Source organism: Mus caroli, unplaced genomic scaffold (genome assembly GCF_978045245.1).
Source record: "Mus caroli unplaced genomic scaffold, Mus_caroli_1 scaffold_6, whole genome shotgun sequence".
In the NCBI taxonomy this organism is placed as follows: Eukaryota; Metazoa; Chordata; class Mammalia; order Rodentia; family Muridae; genus Mus; species Mus caroli.
The window spans coordinates 6,990,710-7,016,180 of record NW_028227261.1 but is presented as its reverse complement, the minus strand read 5'-3'; the positions used below and the strand labels follow the sequence as shown (position 1 = coordinate 7,016,180).

The window sequence follows — 25,471 nt, the reverse complement described above, 5'->3', positions numbered from 1 at the left end:
TCAGAGACAGCTGCTGTAGACCAGACATTAAATACTGACCACCAAAAAGATTCCTTAACTAATGAGGTCCTCATGCAGTGACTGGGTTCATACAAATCTCCTGAGCTTCCTTTTGTAGAAATCATGGTTTTAGCCCAGTGTTGGAAAGCTGGGGGCTGAAAAAGTGCTTAAGCGAGCAAGGAAGGAGGGCAGAAATGCAGGCAGGTTGAAGAGATGGCTTGGTTTTTAAGGAAACTTGCTTCTCTTCCAGAGGACACACACTTTGGTTCCCAGCACCAACATCAGTGAGCTCCTAAGAGTAGGCAAGTCCAGCTCCAGGGAGTCTAAAGCCCTCTTCCGACCGCCAAAGGCGCTAGCAAGCACATAGCATATTCCGTCCCCAACACACCCACACATAAAGTTGTATTTGAATGTGGTCATTCTTTTGGAAAACAGTCAGGCTTGTCTATGTCCAGGCTATCACAGGAGCACAGCTGAGCAGGTGCCTGAGACACACTCTCCAACATCTTTAACAGGCTTATCTCTTAGCCTTTGTAGGAGATGCTAGTAAATCCCTTTTACACATCCTTAAGGGAGCAGGAATGTGGACGGTGAGCTGCTTCCCGCTCCATTGCTCCTGCTGCTATGCTGACATCTGCTTATCAAGAAACAGGAAAAGACCCAGATCTCAGTCTGTAGACAGGCCCCTGTGTGACAGTGCCTCTGCTGGAGGCAACACAGTGACTCCTGTCACAGAGCAAAGAGGAAGCACAGAGAACGAGAGGAATACACAGTAAAGTTACCCCCACTCCAAAGTAAAGCTGTACATGTGCAAACAGCTGCAGATGGACCTCAGCTCCCTGCGCACTGTCACCCCACAGGGTACCTCACAGGTACCTCAGCTCCTTACTGGGGTGGGGTCTCCATTACACTACTCACTCTCAACCTCGGAACAGGACTGGGCCAGGAGTTTCAGCCATCGGGTCACAGTAAGCCTCAGTCACGGTTCTCAGGAGCCCTCAGCTCCCTCAATGCTGCTACAAAGCTCTTATAAGCAGCATCTTTTACCGATTATTCTACTTAATGTCCTCCAAATCATAATTTGTTACCTTATACTTTTCTGATATGTAAACACAATTCAGTAACAATGAAATTGTGTCACAAATCCTGATCCAAATGTGCTGTATAATCAGAAGAGGGCAAAAGTGAACATTTTAGAGTGTATGTTAAGGGGCTTCATTTCAGCCCTGTAGAGTACCATGTGATGTGGACCAAAAGATCTAATTGGGAACAAAATGAGAATTCCACTCACAGCCGGGCGTGGTGGCGCACGCCTTTAATCCCAGCTCTTGGGAGGCAGAGGCAGGCGGATTTCTGAGTTTGAGGGCAGCCTGGTCTACAAAGTGAGTTCCAGGACAGCCAAGGCTATACAGAGAAACACTGTCTTGAAAAACCAAAGGAAAAAAAAAAAAAAAGAATTCTACTCCCCAGTTGCTGTAGTTAAAATGAACATGCACTGAGTTGTAAGTTCTGTACCCAGCACCTTAAAGATCACACAAGCACCCCAGTTTCTACTCACTGGCCTCAGGAACGGCTTCTGGACTTGCTTGGTGAGGAGATGGAACATGTCCACGGTTTCAGTTGCCAGGGCAAGATAAGAACGGGAAACACGCTCGTCCTGAGCAAGCTGAGACTGTCGGGCCTGCTGCTGATCCTGGGAAACATCAAACAGTTGCCAAAGAAATCTCAGTACCAGCCGGCTACTCAGAACACTTGGCCAAGGGGGAAGGAAAAACATGGCCGGCTTACAGCTGTGGAGGGTGACAGGCCAGTGCACTCTGAAACAGAGGTAATGGCCATACCAGCACACTGACCACACAGCTCATGATTGCTCCTTCCAGGATGGGTCCTCTGATGGCCTTGACACCTCTGGGTTACACCCGGCTGGCCCATGCTAAACACAGGCTCTACCACTGAGTCACAGCCAGTCCTGGCCCATGGCTGACCTCTCTGAGCATCAGTGTTCACAACGGTAACAGGCAGGGTTAGTTTCTGGGAGGATGAATTAGATTAGACCAGTCGTTCTCAACCTTCTCAGTGCTGTGGCCCTCCCTTTAATACAGCTCCTCATGTGTGATGCCCCAACCATGACATTATTTTCATTGTTATTTCTTAACTGTAATTTTGCTACTGTTATGCATGTAGGTATGCATGTCAAGGCCAGAGAAAAACCTTGGGTCTTGTTCTTGGGTCCCCCCCACCCCAAACTTTTTTCTTTTTTACAGTTTTTTCTCACCCGCCTGGAACATGTCAAGTAGACACGGCTAACTGGCCAGCAAGCCTGAAGGGTCTCACTGTCACCACTACCTCAGCACTGGGATTACAACTGGGTGCCACCCCGCCTGGCTTCAGCCCCACCTCAGGGGAAGGGCAAACAGCTGGAATGGCAGCTACAGCCCAGCAAGTACCCTCTAGGCTGCTGCTGCAATCTGTGCCTGGTGGAGACTCTGCAGTAGGCTGGTGAACTGCCCACTTCTCCAGGGTTAAGAATGAGCCTATTGAGAAGAAGCTGCACCAGGAAGGGCCCAGGAACAGCCAGGCCTCAATGGCCTCAGTGTGAATCTGAGTATCCCATCCTTCCCTTGCAGATATTATGTAAGCTTAGTCTGAGGCAAGACAGATGGACAGGTTGAAACTTTAACACAACCGATTAAACAAAATTTTCTATAGACACTAGTGCTCTGGACAAAAGACATCTCAAAAATGTTAGAACAACAACTGTTTTTGCTTATGTTCAGAGTGTGGGCTACCTTGAGTTTAACTGTGTTCACAGGTTCTCTCACTGTACTGGCTAGTTTTGTGTTAACTTGACAAAGCTGGAGTTATCACAGAGAAAGGAGCTTCAGTTGGGGAAATGCCTCCATGAAATCCAGCTGTGGGGCATTTTCTCAATTAGTGATCAAGGGGGAAAGGTCCCTTGTGGGTGGGACCATCTCTGGGCCGGCAGTCTTGGGTTCTATAAGAGAGCAGGCTGAGCAAGTCAGGGGAAGCAAGCCAGTAAAGAACATCCCTCCATGGCCTCTGCATCAGCTCCTGCTTTCTGAACTGCTTGAGTTTCAGTCCTGGCTTCCTTGGTGATGAACAGCAGTATGCAAGTGTAAGCCGAATAAACCCTTTCCTCCCCAACTTGCTTCTTGGTCATGATGTTTGTGCAGGAATAAAAACCCTGACTAAGACAAATTGGTACCAGCAGAGTGGGGCAAACCTGACCATGTTTTGGGGAGGACTGTGGAAGGACTTTGGAACTTTGGGCTTGAAGATCCATTCGGTGTTAAGAGCTCTGTCAGATGTTGTGTAGGAGCTTGGAAGATAATGTTGAGAACAGTGCAGAAGATGGAGGCCTGGCTTGTGAAATTTCAGAGGGAAAATTAAAGACTCTTCAGGGCCATTGCTAGTTTGATTGTGAAGATTCTGTGGTTCTGGTTAGCTGGGGCTGAAGAATCAGCTGTGATTAACAAAATACCAGAACTACTAAAGCAAAAACTTTGCATTACTGGGACTATTGATGCTGGTTAGCTGGAGCTAAGAAATTAGCGGTGATTAAGAAGAGACCAGCATCGTTGAGATAAAATCTCCAGGGAAGTGTTTTCTGAGAGCTCAGAGGCTGTGTTCCAGAGATAACCAAGGTTTTACTTCGTGCTGCAGCAGGACTTGGTAATGTGTAAGAGTCACCCAGGGGTTATGAAGAGTGGCTGAGGCTCAGCACTGTGAGAGGCCATGGAAGGCCATTGGTAAAGGTGCAGCCTCAGTTGCAATTGACACCCAGGACTGAAGGGGTCATGCAGTGTTTTGGAGATGCCAGTACCATGAGATGACCACCAAGAGCAGCAAGCAGTGGAGTACAGGTGGCTGGAGCCTAGAAGACAACGTGTGTGTTACAAAGGGCATGTCTGGAGAAGTGACCCAAGCCCTTGGAGGAGCCCAGAAGATAGTGAGTTGAATCCCAGACATTGGACGGTTGGAGATTGATTTTTGCTTTTGATTGTGACTGTGCCCTGATATTTTTCCCTCCTGAAGGAAGTTTTTTAGTGAAGTCCACAGTTAAGAGACTTTGAATTTTAAAAGATATTGGATATTTTACAAGGATTGAACTTTTAATATGTAAAGACTATGGGACTTTTAAAGTTATTTAAGATCTTGGGGATGAATAAGAACTAAGGGTTGAGGCTTACTAGTAATGTGTTTGTGTGTCAAGTTGACAAGGGGTCAATTGTACTGGCTAGTTTTGTGTCAACTTGACACAGCTGGAGTTATCACAGAGAAAGGAGCTTCAGTTGAGGAAATGCCTCCATGAGATCCAGCTGTGGGGCATTTTCTCAATTAGTGATCAAGGGGAAAGGCCCCTTGTGGATGGGACCATCTCTGGGCTGGTAGTCTTGGGTTCTATAAGAGAGCAGGCTGAGCAAGCCAGAGGAAGCAAGCCAGTAAAGAACATCCCTCCATGGCCTCTGCATCAGCTCCTGCTTTCTTACCTGCTTGAGTTCCAGTCCTGACTTCCTTGGCGACGTACAACAGTATGGAAGTGTAAGCCGAATAAACCCTTTCCTCCCCAACTTGCTTCTTGGTCATAATGTTTGTGCAGGAATAGAAACCCTGACTAAGACACTCACCCTCCTTACAGTTAAGCAATGAACCTCATAAAATCACGTTAAAATTACATTTACACAACAAAATTCTTTTAGGATAAGAAATAAGCAAACCAGTCCTTGTGCATGTGTGTACGCATGATATACATAGATCTTATTTTTCATGTGTATGAGTGTTTTGTTTTGTTTACATGTACGTTAGTACCACGTGCATGCCTGGTACCCAAGGAGGCCTGAGAGGGCTGTCAGATCTCCTGGAATTGGGATGCAGCTGCTGGGAAACAAACCTGAGTCCTCTCTCCAGCCCTTCATTTATATATTTTATTTTAATTTTAAATACTAAACTTTATTCCTTTCAAATTATAGCACTGTAATTTAAGTCACAGAAATGCACACACAGACACACATATGAAATCTCCATTTTGAAAGCATCTAAGATTAAAGGCTCACAACTGAAAATAGAAAATCACCTAAGAGAGCCCCTCTCTCAAAATGCTTGGGCTTGAATCTGAAGGATGTAGATCAAGTCCTTTATCTTAATAACCTCACTAACGTTGCTTCTGGGTGGCTGGTCTTGAATTCTTCCCTTCACAGTAGCCAAGGCTCTGGCTCCCCTCCCCTTAGCACAGGTATCTTAGTGGGAAGACAACACCTCAGGGTGCTAGAGGCTATGCTGAGCTGTATTTCCCTACTCTATGGTATGTCCTTAGGCATGGGACTGAAACACAGCAATGGCTCAGAAACTCCCAACTCTGTTGGAGACTTTGCTTAATAAAGTATCACAGGGCTGGTGAGATGGCTCAGTGGGTAAGAGCACCCGACTGCTCTTCCGAAGGTCCAGAGTTCAAATCCCAGCAACCACATGGTGGCTCACAACCACCCGAAATGAGATCTGACGCCCTCTTCTGGTGTGTCTGAAGACAGCTACAGTGTACTTACATATAATAAATAAATAAATCTTTAAAAAAAAATAAAATAAAGTATCACACCCCTTGAATAGACACACAGAAAGGCTGACAAGGAATTGGGGAGAGAAGAGTCAGGTCAAGAATGATGTTGGGGTCAGCAAGCCCCAGCCAGGTTTTCAGTCTGGGTAAACAGCACTGTGGGAAGAGGGGCCGTGAATGCAAGGAGGAAGTGGGAAAGGCCAGTGGGGGAGTAGCTGGAGGGGGAAGGTTGCTGGAGAGGGGAGTAGCTGGAGGGGGGATTAGATGGGGGGGAGTAGCTGGAGGGGGGAATAGACTGAGGGGGTCAGGGTGTCAGGAGCTAAGGGCAGAAAAGTGCACATGCCTGCTAGGATACCAAGCCTTTGTGTGAGAAAGGGCATCCCTTGGCTATGTGCACTGGTGAGGGTGGAGACTGAGAGGCCAAGAGTATGCTACTGCAACAATGAGGGTAATGCAGAATGGTGACCTGGAAGGAGAAGGAAGAGGCCACACACACTCCTCCTGACCTTCCTGCCCCATCCTGTTGATAAGGTACTGGGGACTGAACCCGAGCGCCCCACCACTGAAGGAGATAAAGACAGTCTAGATGGGGGATGGGGCACAGACTAATCACGGGCAACCAGGAAATGGGTAGAATGAAGAAGCTGCCATCGATTAAGGTCATTGTGACTCAGAGAGGAGACCTAAAGGACAATGCGGACAAGTCAGGACTGAGGCCATTAGGGCACAGCCAAAGCAAAGCAGGCCACACTGCTCAGGCCTGCAGGTAGGAGCGCTCTAAGCAGACAGCCATATTTTGCAGTCTTTAAAATACAGATATTTAAAGCCCTGGAAAAGATGAGATCACCTGGCAGTGACTTCAAGCAGAGGCATCAGGGAAGGTGCAGGAGTGTTTGGCTGTGTGAGCAGGGTTGGGGGTGGAGGGTGAGGATGAAGGAGATAGGACAGACTGAAACACAGGAAGACACACACTGCTGGGGTGAAATGAGCAACAGTTTCTTACAGAGATATGCTTCAGCATCCTGTTAGTGCCCCACGGAGAAATTACCCAAGGGCAGGGGCGGCGCATACTTAGAAGCAGAGGACTGAGCTCTGGAGCTACCATTGCTCAGAGGCTGGGGGATGGATAAGGAAGTGAAAGGCAGCCAGAAACCTCAGGGTCAAGGAAAAGCTGTCTGTGAATAGACCTTAGAGACAACTTGTGCTTTAAAAAAAAAAATCCATTAAGGGAAGAATCAATAGTATTTGTCTCAAGTAAATGCCCTGATGGTGACAGAGAGAATGGGCTTCAGGCCCAGAAATCAACTCCTAGGAGATTAGCTGGTCTAAATAACACAGGAGGGAGAACAGGTGAGGCAGGGGCAGGAGCAGAGGTAGAGTTAGGTGGGGCTGCATGGGACACTGGCCATTTCTGAATAGGAGAGATGTCTAACATATTAAGGATGGTTGAAGACGTTTTAGAAATGAACCCAGGGTCCAGGACGAGAGACAGTTGGAGAAAACACAGGACCCACTGGAAAACTTCAATTATCTCAACAGCAGCAGAGGCAAGGGTTTGGGGCCACGGCCACAGGGAGAGCCAGGCATTCATGGACGCCCATGCAGAATGTTGTGGAAGGAGCAGGATGTGAAATTCTTATCACAGCTGCAGGAATACCTGTGATGAGACCCGCCCCCACCCCCAAACCGAGCTATGGTCCACACACCTTTAACTCCAGCAATCAGAAGGCAGAGGCAAGTGGAGCTCTTAATTCCAGGGGAACCAGTGTCACACAGGGGTGAGACTCTGCCTTAAGAAAAAGTCCCCTTAAATGTTCAGTGTCCTACAGTGAAGATGTTTTTAACTCAACCACAGGACTTCAACACTGCCTCACAGCGAGCTCAGCACCACCCCACTTCCCACCAGGGTCTCCCCATGGGGGCAGGACCCTGTGGAAAGCTGCTTTGATTCTGAGCTAACCCAAACCCACGATGACATTCCCAGGAGTTGTCGGGACGTCCCAGGTTACCAGGAACCAGCTGAATGGCTTCCACTGAGTTAGGAGAGGGCAGTGCACTGTCACTGGTACAGCATGCATTTCTCACGGAACCCGTCAACGTTTTCTAGTAAAAACCAAGATCAACAGAAGAGAAAAAGCTCCACTAGGGTCCTAGGTGACCGTCAGACACCTCCAGAGGCCTTGCGAGCAAACCCAATTCCTGCCCAGTAGACAGAAGTCTGAGAGTTATTTCCTGGCTACCATACAAGTCATGAGGCACAGCACATACAATGAAACACTCCTCTAACAGCCTTTAAATGAAAAGGCAGACAAAGTACCCGTGACACACTGGGAAAAAAAGGCTTCTCATTTCTTGAATTTAAGCTATCCTTTGGTGATGGTTTTAGAATCCAGAGTCTCCCCACATGTTAGGCTTCTGCTCTACTCCTGAGTTTTACCTCAACCCTATGATGTGTGTGTGTGTGTGTGATGTATATATATACACACATATATCTGCACATATATATCCATTTATATTTATATAAAATGTGTGTGTGCATGAGTGAGTTTATGTGCACTGTGTGTGAAGGAGTCCCATGAGTCCCATGAGGCCAGAAGGCATCAGACCATCAGAGCTGATTCACAGGCGCTGAGAGCTGCCCGCTGTTGGTGCTGGGAACTGAACCTGGGTCTTCTGGAAGAACAGTGAAGTGCTCTCAACTGATGAGACGGGTTTTGGCAATGAGAATCTGGCTTTGAGGAGAGACCTGATAGCCAGTCTTAGTAAAATAAGGAACATTCTCGCCCGAAACTCAAGCAGAGAGTGAACTTTTCTTCCCGGGTTGAGGCACCACTGGGGACTGTAAGCACGCTATGGAAGCCTCTACCACTGGGCCACACCCTCTGCCCCGAGTCTTCAGATAAAAACCTGTAAGAAGCATCATCTCTTCCTATCTCAAACCTGAAATGTTACTTTACAGACGGACGCCTACAGGTAGGAAAGGCCCCAGCAGAAAGTCTGACCTAGTGTCCCTCCCCCTCCCCGGCCCGTCCAGAGCCCACACAGGCGCAGAGGCGGTTCTCACCCGAGGCAGCTGGTCCCACTGTTCTTTGTTCTTCATCTCTTCTTGCACTTCATGGATCCGCTTCAGAGACTCCAGACTTTCGTCCAGTAAAAAGGTTGTGTCATTTATTAGCATATTGATATACCGAACGAACTGCTTTCCAGAACTGAAAAGGCAACAAGACAGTGTGTGGTGAACACCTGGCTGGGCACTGAGAGAGAATGTGAGCTTCCCCAGGTACCAACCCAACTCCCCGTGACATTGCTAATCCTGTCGCAGATGATAGAGCTGGAGTTTAAGGACTGCCAATCAACTCTCTCCCTTGATTTTGTTACTCCCTTGGTGGTGGTTTTGAGAAAGGTCTTCCTCCTACCCCAGGCTGATGTCTCACTACTCTCCTGCCTCAGTATCACAGAGCTGGGATGACAGACAGGCGCCACCAAGCTCAGCCTCACTGCTCTTCCCATTCACTGTCACAAGCTCACTCAAGTGGCAGCTGGACCAGCACTGTGGGGCTGGTAGGAGCCAGCGGATACCTAGTCCAGAATTTCCTGAGCCGACTTCCTTGGCAGTTTATACATGGCAACTATTTACATAGTTACACTGTGAAAAGCAGCAAATGCGAAAATTCTTCCTGCTGGAGAGGTTCACTGCACAGAGCTGTTGTTTCTAAGTAGAGGAAAGCCTCTTCCAGGCTGGAAGACGCCCAGCACCGAGAATTACTCAAACCCAGGAGATGGAGGTTACTGATGAAGCTGTCTCTTACACAAAGAAGATACCTGAAGAAAAACTAGTCCTAGAATATCAATAAAGGAAGATAGGAATTCTTGTTATAGACCCAAAGCTTCAAGTCTAAGGAGACCCTGCTGAGAGCTGTAATGAAGGCACTTACTGGGGAACTGGGAACTTCTGAAACTGACAGAGAATTGGCAAAAAGAGAAGGCCCAGTGTCCCCAGCAGGTGCACCTAAGGGTAGAAAGCCCATGCTGGGAAGAGAGGGGAACATGAACAGGAACAGAAGGCCTCAGACTCAGGAAGGTGGGACACCAGGACTTCCATTTTCAAAAAGCAGTGTGGACAGATGCAGCTCACGTTGCCGGCAACACCGACTAGTAACTGAACACAGGACAGCTAGACTGATGAAAGATCTGGTATGCAGTGGGACTAAACTTCCTTTGATGGATAAAGCAAGGGTTCAACGTTCACACACTCATCTTTCTTAAGGACTTGCAAATAATTTAGAGAAATGGCTACTGAGCAGGGTTACACAGGCACTGCAGTTTCAAGCTTGCACATGGAGAGTTACCAACTTGGGTTGGCACATAAGCCCAGTCAATAAATTAAGAGGCCACCTTAACCCAAGTGCTTCTAAACCTCGGATGTGTTCTTAACGTTCCTGAGTCAGTCAGAAAACTGCATTTAATAGGATAGAATTCAGAGAAAATGCAAAAACCACTTCACATAAATATTTTCCCAGAACATTCTGCCATGTAAGCCACTCCCAGTGTCAACAACTCTACAGTAAGCAGACAATCACGTAGGTGTCCACACTGAGCAGTGTCCTGTGGTTACTTGAGAGAGGCAGAGACAGAAAGCAGCCCCAATGAGCCGCTGGGCGGCTTTCAGCAGCCTCCCCTCCCACCTGTGCTCTGCCGGAGAGCAAGCTGTGCCATCAGGCCCCAATACTCACTTGAACTCCTCCATGAAGGTGCCATGGTGAGCTATATTTTGCCAAAGGCTTTTAAAAATAGTGCTAATGTGATAGCGAATTGTGAATTTGTCATAGAACTCGCTGGTGGCTCCGGTATGCTCAACATCTAAGGAAGAAAGACAAAGGGACTCAGACACACATCCTCTCTGACCTTCCAGATGCAGTGACACGGCAGGACACAGGGCTGGGAAAGTGCTGCCCGTATCTCAGACGGAAGACACAGGAGAAAGGGTGACTCCATTTTTTTTTAAATTTTACTTGTAATTCATTTTTTACACTCCATATTCCGTTCCCCGCCCCTCCCCATCCACCCTCGGACTACTCCGCACATCCCACACCTCCTCCCCATCCCACCACGTCTCCATGTGGATGCCCCCACCCCATCCCACCTGCCCTCTAAACTCCCAGGGGCCTCCAGACTCTTGAGAGTTGGATGCTTCATCTCTGAATGAACACAGACCTGGAAGTCCTCTACTGTATGTGTGTTGGGGGCCTCATATCAGCTGGTGTATGCTGTCTGGTGGTTCAGTGTTTGAGAGATCTCGGGGGTCCAGATTAACCAAGACTGTAGTAATCCAGTGCCCATCAGTACCCCTCTCCCCACATTTCTGCTTTATTTGCTCCTAAATGTCCCTCAAAATCATATTGCTCAGGTTCCAATTCCCAAGTCCTTAAATGGACCTGACTCTTGCTAATCTCATAAGCCTTACCCTGTCCTGGAACATCCATGTAGACTAGGCTGGCCTTGATCCTCCTGACTCAGCCTGCTGACCACTGGGACTAAAGATATGCGCCACCACGCTCAGCTTGAACAAGGCTTCCTGCTGCCACCTTCCAGGTCCACCTCACTGCCTTTTCTGTCACTCCTCAGCCGAGATTGACTGATGCTCATGTTTGCATCCATCCCACAGAGCTCTGCCTAGATGGGGCACCTTTTGTGAAGTAGCCCATTTTCTCTCCCATCTACTGTCCCCAACTCTTCCACGTTTGCCTCCATGAGGGATCTTGGGGTCCTCACATAGTAGGCCCAACACAAACACTGCTAAATTAGAGGTGGAGTCTGCCCTGCCTCTGTGCAGCCAGCCAGCTCTGAGGAAGGGGCCTGGAAATAAGTCTTGTAGCCACAGCCTTCGGAGCCTCAGGAATTCCTAAGGAATTCTTCCTTAAGGAAGACTGTTAGGACTCATTTAAAACCCTCTTATTTTGAAGTCTAACTTTATTTTCGAAACAAGATTGTGCATAAGTACCTCCTATGTGCCACGACCTGAGAGATGCTGGTTGCTGCAGTTGACCTTGGGATATACAACTCTAAGTCCTATATTGGTGGGGTGCAGGGAAGGCCATGGAGACTGTGAAGTTTCAGCAGGGCGAAGGCCAGCAGAGCAGCCGGGCACACTTGCTAGAGTCCAGCTGCTGAGCACCTGCCACTCACTGGCCTTAACCTTCCGCAAGCGTCCTGACCTTTCTAAGCTCCAGTTTCCTCACTTAGAAAATGGAGGTATTTATAGTACCCATCTTTTCCATAGCTATTCGGATCAAGTGACCACAAGTGGCAGCTATTATTAGGAAAGGTGTCATCTACCCATGACCATGGAAGGGCTCAGGCCAGAGGCCACTGTGCTCCATGACAGAGAGAAAGGGTGGATGACATCCACCCACATGCTCCTCAGGCACGCCAGTGTGTGTGCTTTCTTTCTCTCTCTCTCTCTCTCTTTCTCTCTCTCTCTCTCTCCCCTCCCTCTCTCTCTGAAACTACAGTAACAGGTCCAGACCACCAACCGAATACTAATTAGATTCAACAAAAATCTATTTTTTAATATTAATATATACCTCCTGTGGAATGTGGCTGTTACTTAGATTGTTCCGTAAATTTTTGGGTTGTTGTTTTTGACACAGGGTCTCACTAAGTATTCCTGACTGGCCCGGAATTCTTTATATAGATCAGGCTGGCCTCCAAGCTGCAATGGATACCGCTCCTGTTCTGAATACACACAAGGTGGCATTTGTACCTAACTATGCCGAGCTTATCCTGAAACATGGCTAGGAGACCATGACCTTCTTCCCCAAAAGGTGTGCCAGTGCACTGGACTGTCTCCAAAGAAAGAATGTTATCAAAATACTCAGGTCAGCAAGTGCTTACTTCAGTCATAGGAGAGTCTAAGGGAGGGAGAAACTTACCGGATGTCACAAAGTAACAGTGACAAAGGGAAGTAGGCAGGCAGATTCCCAGAGCCCCTTACAAGGTGGGAGAGATGGCTAACCCCAAGTCCAAACAGGCAGTGGGAACACTGGCCACCCCCGTCAACAGCAACAGGCTGTATGCTCTGCAGAGCTCAGCAATGTCTACTAAATGCCAGACACTTGACTGTATGGCCAGAAAGTACCAGATTCTATACAGGATGAGAAGGCAGGGCAGATTCCGATCAACCCACAAACCAGGAACTTCCATTAGCCACTGGAAGCCTTTGTTAGAGGAGAGATTAACTGGAAAGTTCAAAAGTCAAATTTTGTGTGGAATACAGTCTGCCCAGACAGCTCATTCGCCATACCCTGTCATTTCCAAGTGTAACTGAGCACAGCAGATAGTACCTAGCAAATGGCAGGAGCTCAGTGAATGGAACACACTGATGAATATGGGAAGACTCCTGGAGGATCCCAGAATGCTCGGCTCACTGGCTCGGGTGAAGCCCAACTACTTTCTTAAAAAAATTTTTTTTTTTTTTAAATTTTAAAGGCTTGTTTGTTTATTTGAGTACGCTGTCATCGGACACACCAGAAGAGGGCATCAGATCCCATTACAGATGGTTGTGAGCCACCAATGTGGCTGCTGGGAATTGAACTCAGGACCTTTGGAAGAACAGTCAGTGCTCTTAACCACTGAGCCATCTCTCCAGCCCCGCCCAGCCACTTTCTGTTGTTGCCTTTTTTTTCTTTTCAGAAGCTTAAGGTAGCCTCAAACTTGCTGTGGCAGTCAAGGATGACCTAGAATGCGCATATCAAACTCTCTCCTGTTCCTTCTCTTTGAAAAGGCAGCCACAGGATGGTATTATATATCAGATACTGTAAACTCAACAGCAAATGAACCAGGTTAACAACTCAGATGAAAACATCAGCTTGGACTAACAACAACAAACAGTGTAAATCAACGGAAGGCCGTACACACAGAGGCCGGCCGGGAGAGAAGGCATGCGACAGCCTGTGCTCTGAGCTGGGGCGAGGAAGTGATTTACATAAGCAGATGTTAAAGCCTTGGTGGCAGGATTATTTATTTATCTATTTGTGAATCTAGGTCACAGATTTAGATTTAAGTTTGCTCTGAAACAACCTTGGGTCAAGTACATTAGCACATAGCACAAGGCCCACTCTGAAACCCACCTGTGTAGAACTTCATGAGGGACGGCACCAGCAATTTGGTAGAGAGAGGATGGTTCTCAATCATCTCAAAGAACTTCTGAGTTCTCGGCTGGACAGAAGGGTTGGTCATAAACATGACCTCCACCAGCTTGGCCACTAGGTAAGGGTTTCGGATGTAGTTCTGGTTGCACAGCATCACAACGAGGAACATGACAATGTCCTGAGTGCAGGGCTCATAAAGCACCTGAGGAGAGTATCTGTAATGAAGCAAAAACACATGGTGAGCCGCCTGACCTCGGAGAGCTCGCTAGGCCGGGAAGGAGACAGGGTCCAGCAGAGGGGAGTACTGGGGCACACAGCAGAGGGGGAGTACTGGAGTGCACAGCAGAGGGGGAGTACTGGGGCGCACAGCAGAGGGGGAGTACTGGAGTACACAGCAGAGGGGAGTACTGGAGCGCACAGCAGAGGGGGAGTACTGGAGTGCACAGCAGAGGGGGAGTACTGGGGCGCACAGCAGAGGGGGAGTACTGGAGTGCACAGCAGAGGGGGAGTACTGGGGCGCACAGCAGAGGGGGAGTACTGGGGCGCACAGCAGAGGGGGAGTACTGGAGTACACAGCAGAGGGGGAGTACTGGGGCGCACAGCAGAGGGGGAGTACTGGAGTACACAGCAGAGGGGAGTACTGGAGCGCACAGCAGAGGGGGAGTACTGGAGTGCACAGCAGAGGGGGAGTACTGGGGCGCACAGCAGAGGGGGAGTACTGGAGTACACAGCAGAGGGGAGTACTGGAGTGCACAGCAGAGGGGGAGTACTGGAGTGCACAGCAGAGGGGGAGTACTGGAGTGCACAGCAGAGGGGGAGTACTGGGGCGCACAGCAGAGGGGGAGTACTGGAGTGCACAGCAGAGGGGGAGTACTGGAGTGCACAGCAGAGGGGGAGTACTGGAGTGCACAGCAGAGGGGGAGTACTGGAGCGCACAGCAGAGGAGTACTGGAGTGTGCAGCAGAGGGGGAGTACTGGAGTGCACAGCAGAGGGGGAGTACTGGAGTGCACAGCAGAGGGGAGTACTGGAGCGCACAGCAGAGGGGGAGTACTGGAGTGCACAGCAGAGGGGGAGTACTGGAGTGCACAGCAGAGGGGGAGTACTGGAGCGCACAGCAGAGGGGGAGTACTGGAGTGCACAGCAGAGGGGGAGTACTGGAGTGCACAGCAGAGGGGGAGTACTGGAGTGCACAGCAGAGGGGAGTACTGGAGCGCACAGCAGAGGGGGAGTACTGGGGCGCAAAGCAGAGGGGGAGTACTGGAGCGCACAGCAGAGGAGTACTGGAGTGTGCAGCAGAGGGGGAGTACTGGAGTGCCTCTACATGGTTCAACAATGTGCACACTGGAGCCACAAAGATTTAAAGCAAACCTGAGTGTGCTTGGCTGCAATGTGTTTTAGAAAGTAAGCAAAGGCCATAACTGAAACTTCACAAAAAGATCTTCACTGTCCAAAAGTGGGGGTTTTATTTATTTTAAAAGACAGGATCTTTTAAATAGCTTCAACTGTCCTCAGATTCACTATATGCTGGCTTTGAATGTGTTATCATTTGCCTCTACTTCCCAAATACTGATATTATGGGAATGCATGACCATGCCCAGCTTCAGAATGGACAACCTGAATTCCATCTCTAGGACCCAATTGTTAGCAGGACCTCTGTAGCATTCAAGGACCCATGCGCACACAAATAAATACATGTAATTAAAATATTTTTAGCCAGGCAGTGGTGGCACACACCTTTAATCCCACAATTCAGGAGGTAGAGGCAGGTGGATGTCTTGAGTTTGAGGCCAGCCTGATCTACAGAGTGATGAGTTCAAGACAGCCAGAGCTATACAGAGAAACCCAGTCTCAAACATCACCCAATTGTTGTAAATGAGTGCTCTCTCTGTATGTTCGCCTGCATGCCAGAAGAGGGCATCATATCCTAGGATACATGGTTGTGAGCCACCTCGTGATTGCTGGAATTGATCTCCATCTCTCTAGCCACCTGCCCCAATTTAAAAAAAAAAAAAAAGTTCAAATTTTAAGAAATTAAAATGTAAGCCAGGCATGGTGGCGCATGCCTTTAATCCCAGCACTCAGGAGGCATAGGCAGGTGGATTTCTGAGTTCGAGGCCAGCCTGGTCTACAAAGTGAGTTCCAGGACAGCCAGGGCTATACAGAGAAACCCTGTCTCGAAAAAAAACAAAAAAACCTCCACATTACCACCACTGACTGGGCCTGCACCGAGAGCTTGTCTGTTCTTTTGCTGATCGAGGGAGCGGCTCGATGTGTAGACCAGGCAGGCCTGTGTGAGCTACCAGGTGCTGGGATTACAGGTGTCAGTCACCACCAAGCTCGGCTGGGGGCAGCTTTTAGGACATGACACAAATTTGCTTCGTATAACTTTGGATATTGTTTCTGGCCTCTCCTGCTTTTGCGTTTGAAACCAGATTTCACACACATGCTTCTGCCAAGCAGTTCCCATGAAGTTATGGTGATGAGAAATTACCTCTCACAGTTTCAAAATGAAAAGTGAAGGGCTTTGTTTTGATTTTTGTTTTCAGTGGTACTAGGTATTGAGTCCAGGGCCCTTTACCTGCTGGGCAGCTGACCTGAGGGGTCTCCCTGAGAGGCCAGTGAAGGCTCTAGCCCCTGAAATGAGGACTTTAGGAAACAAAAATCCAAACGAATTGCCTGTCTCCCCCCACGTAGCAGACATGCAGCTTCTCCAGTTTTACAAATGGAGACGGTTTTGGTTCAAACACAGCTGTGGGCATTTGGGTTTTAGACATTTCCTGGGGCACTGCTCCAGAACCCGTTCAACATCACAAACACTGCTCCGGCCACTGCCTGTCCTGGAGATCGTATGCAGTCAGCTGCTGCTGAACGGCGTCTCTTTCTCCAAGTTCTGAGCAGCATTCAGGTAGACAGAGTCACACAACCCCCGACTGAAGCACAGCTATGTGAGCCATGGCCCAGCTCAGGGCACCGGGCACAGTGTATCAGCAGCAGAACACGCAGTACGGGAAGTACTTACTGTACAATGAAAAATAAAAACTCAGCAACATCTTCGACATAAAACTCAGGCAATGCTGCAAATGCCTTGGGGACTTCTGAATTCAAAGGCAGTGTTACGCTGTAGAGGAGAAAAAACCCACAATTTACAAATGCTATCATGGTGCCCTGATTACCAGGAGTGCTATACTTCTAAATGCCCCATGTGGGAAGAGCAGCCCTCACTCTAACACACCTGTGTAAAAGTGCACGGGCAGACGGATGACCTGCAGTGTGCAGAGAGGATGAGGGAGGTCTGGGCGTGCTTTGTAAGGGTTTGCCTCATCTTCTTTTCTTGCCAGACTTAAGGCAGTAGTTAAAATGGGAAAGAAACCCAAAGGTCGAATTTGGTCATTTCAAGCAACTCATACTGAGTGGATAAAGCCAGCATATACTTTATATAAGATTTCCCAGGCTTTTAGGAACACAGTCCGACCTAACCAATACCTGTGACCTAGGGGGTTCACAATGAACGTAAGAGACCTGACTTAAACAACAACAGTGACTGTCGGTGTCCTCGGCTCTCCAAGACTTGGTGCTCAGGAGGCTCAGGAGCCTGTCACCTCTAGCACTTTGCCAATTTATAAACTTCCCTTTTTTTTTTAAAAAGATTTATTTATTTATTATATGTAAGTACACTGTAGCTGTCTTCAGACAGTCCAGAAGAGGGCGCCAGATCTCGTTACCGATGGTTGTAAGCCACCATATGGTTGCTGGGATTTGAACTCTGGACCTTCGGGTGCTCTTACCCACTGAGCCATCTCATCAGCCCTAAACTTCCTTTGCTAGCCATCCAATGTTATAGCAAAATTTTAAAACTGACAGCCACTAAAAACACATGGGGAAATATTAATCTAGCTTCATATGTATTTATGGATAACTATAAAAATTCTCAAGGTAAGGATCTGGCTTTGGTTATGATTCAAGAACAATAGCCCGGTAGCCACCGTGAAGACGGGGCACAGAAAAGAGCACACTTACTCAGGATATGCAGGGTCCAGGATGCGCAGCATCAGCTGAATGAGAAGGCCATAAAAATTCAGACATCTTCTTAGGAAGCTCTCGTCAAGTAAGCCAGCGTCAGCACAGGCCTTGCACCGTACCAGTTTCTGTGGAAGAGGATGGGCCCCGGCCCGCAGATTAGTCCAGTGCCATGGCCCCTCAGCATTAGTAGGCAGTGAGGGGCCAGGAGATGAGAAGTCTAGGTTCAGTAGTTCTGCCTAGCCTCGGGACACTGGTGGTTATGTCAGGGTATTTCTGTTTTCAGAATAAAGACAACGGAAGATAGGCCATGCAAGCCACTGAGCAGAAAGGCCATCAGTCAGTGCTGGAGGTCAGTCACTGACATCATCGCTCAGGAACTTGGACAATTAGTGGGAAAAAGCCAGACAAGTTGTATCTGAATTTCAGCATCAACAGTTCTGTGCTACTCTCAAGCAAAACATTTGTCTGCTAGGCTGCGACATCTCAGAGGGCCTGCCAGAGGAGACACACACAGGGGCCACATCGTGCTAAGTGGATGTTGAGCTTCTTACAGACCCCTTAGTCACAACAATGGAATACAAGGGAGGCTACAGATCTGAAAGAAGAGCTCTGGTTATTCTGCATCCTGACGTTCGGGTAAGACAGGGTCTCATTCTGTAGCTCAGGGTGGCCTTAAAAACCACAGCCATGCTCCCTTCTTGGCCTGGGTTAGTGTTGGGGTTACAGGTATGAGCCACTACACCTCGCTCCATTTTATATCTCAAAAGCACTCTGTGGTATTAGCAAACAAAAACCTGAAAATTTTGCTTGTCATGGAAATCAGAGAGACACTTTTCTCTATAATCCCACTAAAGAACCCATGAGCAGCTAACACAGCTTTGCATTCTGAACATAAACACAGAAGATGTACACATGTGTTTCTGTTTTCCTGAGCAAGATTTTTAGCTGAGTTTTACCAGCAGGGATATTTAGGTTCTACGGAACAGACTGTTTTCATTAGACATAAAGAATAAGAGGACAGGTGAAGGGGGATCTTTCTACAGCCACAGCACGCTGTGGCAACTGCCATGGCAGCCTGAACATGAGTGTGGCAGTGATGGGGGATGAGGGGGGGGGTTACACTGCGGTTGAGAACACTAACTAACGACTCAACTGTATATACACATGTGTGTTCTCTGCTGAGATTTAAATAATGAGATACAGAAATATGCAAGGTATCAACAAGTCCTGTGTTACCTTGAGAGAAAACAACAACAAAGAAATAACACGGACATACAAGTGCTTGCTCAGGGTGCTTACTCTGGCAAGGGGATTGTTATTATGAAGCTGGGCCATAATTATGTCAATCAACGGTACAAACCTTAAGCTGAGTTTTACAGCGCTTCAGCATTTCGCGGTGTCTGGTGGCCAGTGGGGAATCTTTCCACTGGCTTTCATTATTTTTCAAATCTTCCACGGTTCTGAAATTAACAAAACAAACATCTTAACAATCAAATGAAGAGAAACCACCTAGGTCCATCTTATCTAGACTCTCAGAACATAACTGTCTCACAGGTAAGTACTTTGCATGTTTGTATGTATGCATGTATGTATGTTTGTTTGTTTGGCAAGGCAGAGTTTCTCTTTATAGTCATGGCTGTCCTGAAACTCACTTTGTAGACCAGGCTATCTTTGAACTCAGAGATCCACCTGCCCCGTCTCCCAAGCGCCAGTATTAATATCAAGCGCCACCAGCGCCTGGACTCACACTTAGGTAATTTAAAAACTAAAGAATATAGGCCAGGCATTGAGGTGCATGCCTCCAATCCAAACAGGTGGATCTCTAGTTTTTGTTATAGTATATTATAATTGTCTATTTTGTTACTAGTTGTTAATCCCTCAGTGTACTTAATTTATTAAATCTTATCATAAGTATGTATTCATAAGAAGACACAGTGCAAATAATAAGGTTTTATAGCATTCATGGCTTTAAGTGGTCTCACACTTCTGTTTAACGCTATAATAGAAGCCACAGAGGATGGGGCTGGAGAGATGGCTCAGCTGTAAGGAGCACTACTCTCTTGCTGAGGATCAGGGTTCCATTCTGAGCATAAACATGGTGGCTCACAAGTGTCTCTAACTCCAGTGGCCTCTTTTGGCTCTGAGAGTACCAAGCACATGGTGCACAAACATACATGCAGGCAAAACACTTGTACACAAGAATAAAAATAAACAAAAAACAAAAACAAACAAACAACAACAACAAAACACCCCCCAAACCAACCCAAAATCCTGGGGCTGGAAAGCTGGCTCAAGGGTTAAGAACACTGTTGCTCTTGCAAAGCACTTTGGGAAATTTCCCAGTACCTATATGGAGCCACATTCATCTGTAATTCCAGTTCAAGGCCTGATGTCTCCTTGTGATCTCCATAGGCACTGCACACACATGGTGCATAGACACACATGAAGGAAAACCACAAATCTAACAAATTACTTCAAAAATTTATAGCCAATAAACTAAATGATGAAAGTATAAAACTGAATGGACTGTGACACTATCATATGTGAAAACCAAGCCTTAAAACACGAAGATCCTCTTTTAGATCGAGATCCACCGAGTGTCCAAACCATCTAGGGGTTAATAAACGCATAGCTCTAAGCCTGGGTTTAAGTGGGTGTCTTCCATGACTCGATGGAGCTGTGCTTATGAAGCCACCACACTTTCAGGTTTGTCTTGGCCTTCAGGACGCTGCGGCATGAGAGAGCCCCACGCTCAGAGGGAGCCTATTTCCCTGACTCTAGTTTTTTGATATTCTTCATTTTCTGCATTCTGCTTCTTCAAGCAGAAATAGTCTGTTTTTGTTTGTTTAATTGGTTGTTTGGTTTGGTGGGATAGGGTGTCACCGTGTACCCCTGCTTAGCTTACTCCATATGTAGCACTGACTGGCTCCCAACTTGTGGCGATCCTCCTGACTCTGTCTCCTGAGTGCTGAGAATATTGGCATGCCCATCATTCCTGGCCCAAGCAGGCTTTTCTTCATAGCTTATTTGCTTAAAAAACTTTATGATGGGACTAGAGAGATGGCTCAGCAGTTAAAAACACTGACTGCTCTTCCAGAGGTTCTGAGTTCAATTCCCAGAAACCACATGGTGGCTCACGACCATCCTCAGCCGGGCATGGTGGCGCACACTTTTAATCCCAGCACTCGGGAGGCAGAGGCAGGTGGATTTCTGAGTTCGAGGCCAGCCTGGTCTACAAAGTGAGTTCCAGGACAACCAGGGCTACACAGAGAAACCCTGTCTCGAAAAAACAAAAAAACAAATAAACAAAAAAAAAACAAACCAAAAAACCCAAACCAAAACAAAACAAAAAAACCCCAAAACACCAAAACCCAAAAAACCCAATCTACAGAGTTGCCAATCACTGGCGTAGGCCCTTGATGCCAGCCAGCACTCAGGAGGCAGAGGCAGGCAGATCTCTGTGAGTTCTAGGTCATCCTGGTCTACAGAGTTCCAGGATGGCCAAAGCTACACAGAGAGCTAGCCTGAAAACAAACAAACAAAAGAATCTATGGAGTCCATGTTGGCATCCATGATCTGAGGAATGTATAGTTAGATATTCAATATGCCAGTTCTTCTGAAAGCCACCCAAGACCAAATGGAAGTGGCTCAGAACGGCCTGTCCATCAAGCATCTGTCTCCATGTGCTGAGAGGTTCCTTTCCTCGGGGAACCTGACCATCCACAGATTCTTGGGTCACAAACAGCAATGGTGCTAATGATTCCATGATTGACAGGTGAGGCTACAAGCCAGACTTTGGGCTCCTCAGACACAAACAACAGGCCAAAGTCCAATTACTTGTTTCTCTTGATTATCACAGGAAAACAAGGTTTGAAAAGTCCAGAGCATGCCAGGCGTGGTGGCGCATGCCTTTTATCCCAGCACTCGGGAGGCAGAGGCCAGCAGATTTCTGAGCTCGAGGCCAGCCTGGTCTACAAAGTGAGTTTCAGGACAGCCAGGACTACACAGAGAGACCCTGTCTCGAAAATAACAAAAACAAACAAATAAACAAAACAAAAAAACAAAAAGAAAAAAAGAAAAAGAAAGTCCAGAGCAAGATGAATATACTTAAAAGGCAGACATTCTTCACAGCGGTTCCTGATCATTCTCACATTAGTGGAAACAGACTTTAGCAACCACATACAGAGAGGAGCACCCAGGGCTCAGAGATCAAGGCCTGAATCACTTTATCACCAGAAGAACACTGGACAAATGAGAGGCATCGCAGTAGTAGAGGCAGACAGCACCCTGTAATGCACACAGCCTACTCTCAGACATTCTGACCACAACCAACTCCTTGTGCCTGGAGGCAGCAGTAACAGCAAGCCAGGAGAGCGAGCATGGCGCATACCTATTGAGCTCGCGGATGGCTCGAAGTCGGCGAATGTAGCGACGACAACTAGGCAGAATAGAGAGGTGATGAGCATGCAGGGTGAGAAAGAAACATTCCGTAGGGAATTTTGGCTCAGAAAATGGAGGCTGATCACCATCTACAAAGAAAAGGAAACAAACAAACAAACATGAATCCTTCAGTTACGAGCCTAGAATATTTCTGTGTGCATGTGTATGTGTGTCTGTCTGTCTGTCTTTGAGGACATGGTATGTGTGTATGGTGTGCATGTGTGTGTCTGTGTATGAGGACACGGTGTGTGTGCGCGTGTTTCTGGAGACATGGCTTTGCAGACGTGAGGCCGGAGCTTGTGCCTTTAGACACCTCACTTTTAAGACAGGGTATATCACTGAGCATAGACATCATGAGCTCGAGGCTAGACCGGGGATAATACAAGGTCATCCTGTCTCCTTTCCCCCAGGGTTGGCATGACAGATGCATACACCCATATGTAGCTTTTATGAGGTCTGAGGAAGCTGAGCCCAGGAACTCATGCTCGCCTGACGGTGCTTTACTGACCCAGTAAGCCATCTCCCCAGGCCAGGACATTTCATTTTGTGTTGTTTTGAGACAGGATCCTCTCTATGAACCTCTGGCTGTCCTGGACAAGAGAGATCTGCCTGCCTCTGCCTCTCAGTGCTGGGATTAAAGCATATACTACTAAGACCAGCCTCCAATAATATTTTTTTAAATTACTAACTTATGTGATATTGCAAGAGAAATAAACTCCTCCTGCTTTAGTTAATGTCCCATATCGTCTTATCTGACTAAATGTCGGCATAGATCAATCTTTTTTAATGTGTCTTTCTGGTATACTCTATAAAACCATCTTCATTTCCCAAGCTGAACATGTTACTTCAATCTGAAATAATTAGTGCATATTAATAAATTATGGCCATTTTCCTACATGTTTGTGTTTTTGATCTTCTAGGAAGAACTATTTACGAAGCCATCAATGTTGCAAGTAGAGGCGGAAAACTGGAATCATGGAGAGGGTTCCATTATATAGTGGCTTTTAATTAGGACATAACTGGGCTCATAGGGAGAGTTCACACTTGTGTACAACTGTGGTGGTCGGAGCACTTCATCATTCTTTGTGTTAGAACAAATAATCCCATGAACGTCTATGAAATACACCTGAGCTGCCACTACTCATGGCTATCCTGATGTGCTAAAGAGCATCAGGCTGTTTCTCCTGCATGACTGCACCCTTAACCAGCTGCACTGCTGCAAGGGCAAGGTCTTGATGCTTAGGAGATAAGGCAGGAGTCTAAGAACTTGAAGTTAGCCTAGGCAACACAGGGAAGGAGTCCTCAACTCATAAGCTACTGAGCCCTGGGCCACTGCTGCTCTAATAACTGTCCTCCGTGTGCCTCCTTCCCCTCTGCAATAGTATTACAATTTCTATTCAAGTATTGCTGAATTCTACTTTAAAGCGAGGAAATAAATCATTAAAAGGCATCTACTTCTTTCTTTTCTTGGTCTTAGAAGGCAGGGTCTTGCTGTGTAGCCCACGCTGACCTTGGACTCATGATTCTTTTCTCTCAGTCTCCTAAGTGCTGGGGCTATCCGCATGCACTAACAAAGGCTGAGCACTAAATAATTACTTTTTAGAAGGTATACATTTGATCATTGCATTTCCATTTTCAGGTAAGTAGGAATTCATTCTATTCCACACATAAGCAAGATTATTGTTATCACACCTTAAAATAGTCATAGTTTCAACTGTCAAAATGTAACACAAAATCTATATAATATAAAGTTGCTGTTATTGGGCTGGAGAGCTGGCTCAGCGGTTAAGAGCACTGGCTGCTCTCCTAGAGGTCCTGAGTTCAAATCCCAGCAACCACATGGTAGCTCACAACCATCTGTAATGGGATCTTCTGGCACACAGTTGTACATGCAGATCGGGCACTCATATATGTGAAATAAATGAGTCTTTTTAAAAAGTTGCTGTTATTATTTCTTTCTTCACTTTCACACCCATCTATTCTATGAAGCTGTGTTGAGTACTTCGAGGATGAATTTTTACTCTGCTAATTTTAACTATGTATCTCTCTCTCTCAGAGCCACGAGGATGAGAGGGCCAGGCCCACGTCACTCACAGAGTTCTGTCAGCCACTCATTCACATCCTCCATCGTTGCATTTATCCGTGTCTCATCATTCGGGAGAGTGATCCGACATCTCGGGTGGAATATGTAAGTGGGGTCAACTGTTTCTAACTTGATTTTTGTACTTAGCTGCTGCAGGACCCAAAGGAGATTCAGCATAAACCCGTCTGTAGACACCAACCGATCATCTGCCTGTGACATAAGACGTGAAGCAATTGAAACAATTGTTAGGCACACATTTCACAAATCTATGAAAGCACATTCAAATGTAACCAGGCCCTAAAGCCAGTGACAGGACATGTGGCTACCACTGTCAATCAGCTAGCAGGTGCCAGCCCAGCAAGGTTCTACCTATCCATCATCACAGACTCACTGACCTCTGTAATAACCCATAGTCCATACACTATAATTCACATTTTAGAGAAGAACTTCATGTCAGTAAGTAAAACACAGCAACTGTAGCTTCCTTTTTCTTTCTTATTTCTCAAGAACAATGAGCTGTCCTTCGCCCCCATGGCAGCTTTCCCATCTTACACAGTGAGCACAGCCCTGTCTGAATGACAGAGGTTCAGGGATCACGACACACTCAGAACGATTCTAATGGTCTACACGTAAAAGACTCACAAATTAGCGGTCACTCTTAAACCCACTTAGCAAATGAAGAAACTGAGGCACAGAGAAGTAACTATCAGATATGGCCAACTTACAGACTACATGTGGCAAAAGCCAGCTGTAAATGTGGCCCAATGTAAAACTATAGACTTACACAGAACATGATGGGATTTTTGCACATGACCTCTTCTGACTGTGTATTCTTGGCTGTTGAGTTATGGGTGACACTACCATGTGACTATGTCAACAGATGACATACCAGAATACTATTGAGTTTCAAAAGACACTGGGATTTTGCCATTCTCCATACTTTTATTCTTTTGCTTCCAAGATCTTATTACTCTAAACAGCCTACAGTTTTAATTTTCCCACTGTTACCATGGACACCGGCGTCCTCAAGACTCTTGGTGCTTCGTCAGGTGCTTCCCACCCCACACCTTGTCATTCTGTGGCCCACACACGGTTCCTGCCGTGGATTCTACTAGAGTCCTCGTCGGTAAAATAGACTCAAGAGCATGGTTTCTTTTGTTACCTGCCCATGGCCTCCGAGTCAAAGGAACTGTGTGTGCTGGGCT

General features: G+C 47.1%; 1 protein-coding gene across 2 annotated transcripts in view; it reads right to left on the bottom strand.

The window, feature by feature from the left end:
* Ube4b (ubiquitination factor E4B) overlaps positions 1 to 25,471 on the bottom strand; it is a 102,285-nt gene that overhangs the window by 7,597 nt on the left and 69,217 nt on the right. For both annotated transcript variants that reach the window (XM_085838588.1, XM_021161159.2), the window contains 9 exons: positions 24,278 to 24,476; positions 22,134 to 22,272; positions 19,104 to 19,203; positions 17,741 to 17,868; positions 16,743 to 16,841; positions 13,702 to 13,937; positions 10,306 to 10,432; positions 8,637 to 8,781; positions 1,559 to 1,693 (listed from right to left, as the gene is read on the bottom strand). In XM_085838588.1, coding sequence (XP_085694714.1) covers positions 1,559 to 1,693; positions 8,637 to 8,781; positions 10,306 to 10,432; positions 13,702 to 13,937; positions 16,743 to 16,841; positions 17,741 to 17,868; positions 19,104 to 19,203; positions 22,134 to 22,272; positions 24,278 to 24,476 — 1,308 coding nt within the window. The remainder of the gene's footprint in view (positions 1 to 1,558; positions 1,694 to 8,636; positions 8,782 to 10,305; positions 10,433 to 13,701; positions 13,938 to 16,742; positions 16,842 to 17,740; positions 17,869 to 19,103; positions 19,204 to 22,133; positions 22,273 to 24,277; positions 24,477 to 25,471) is intronic.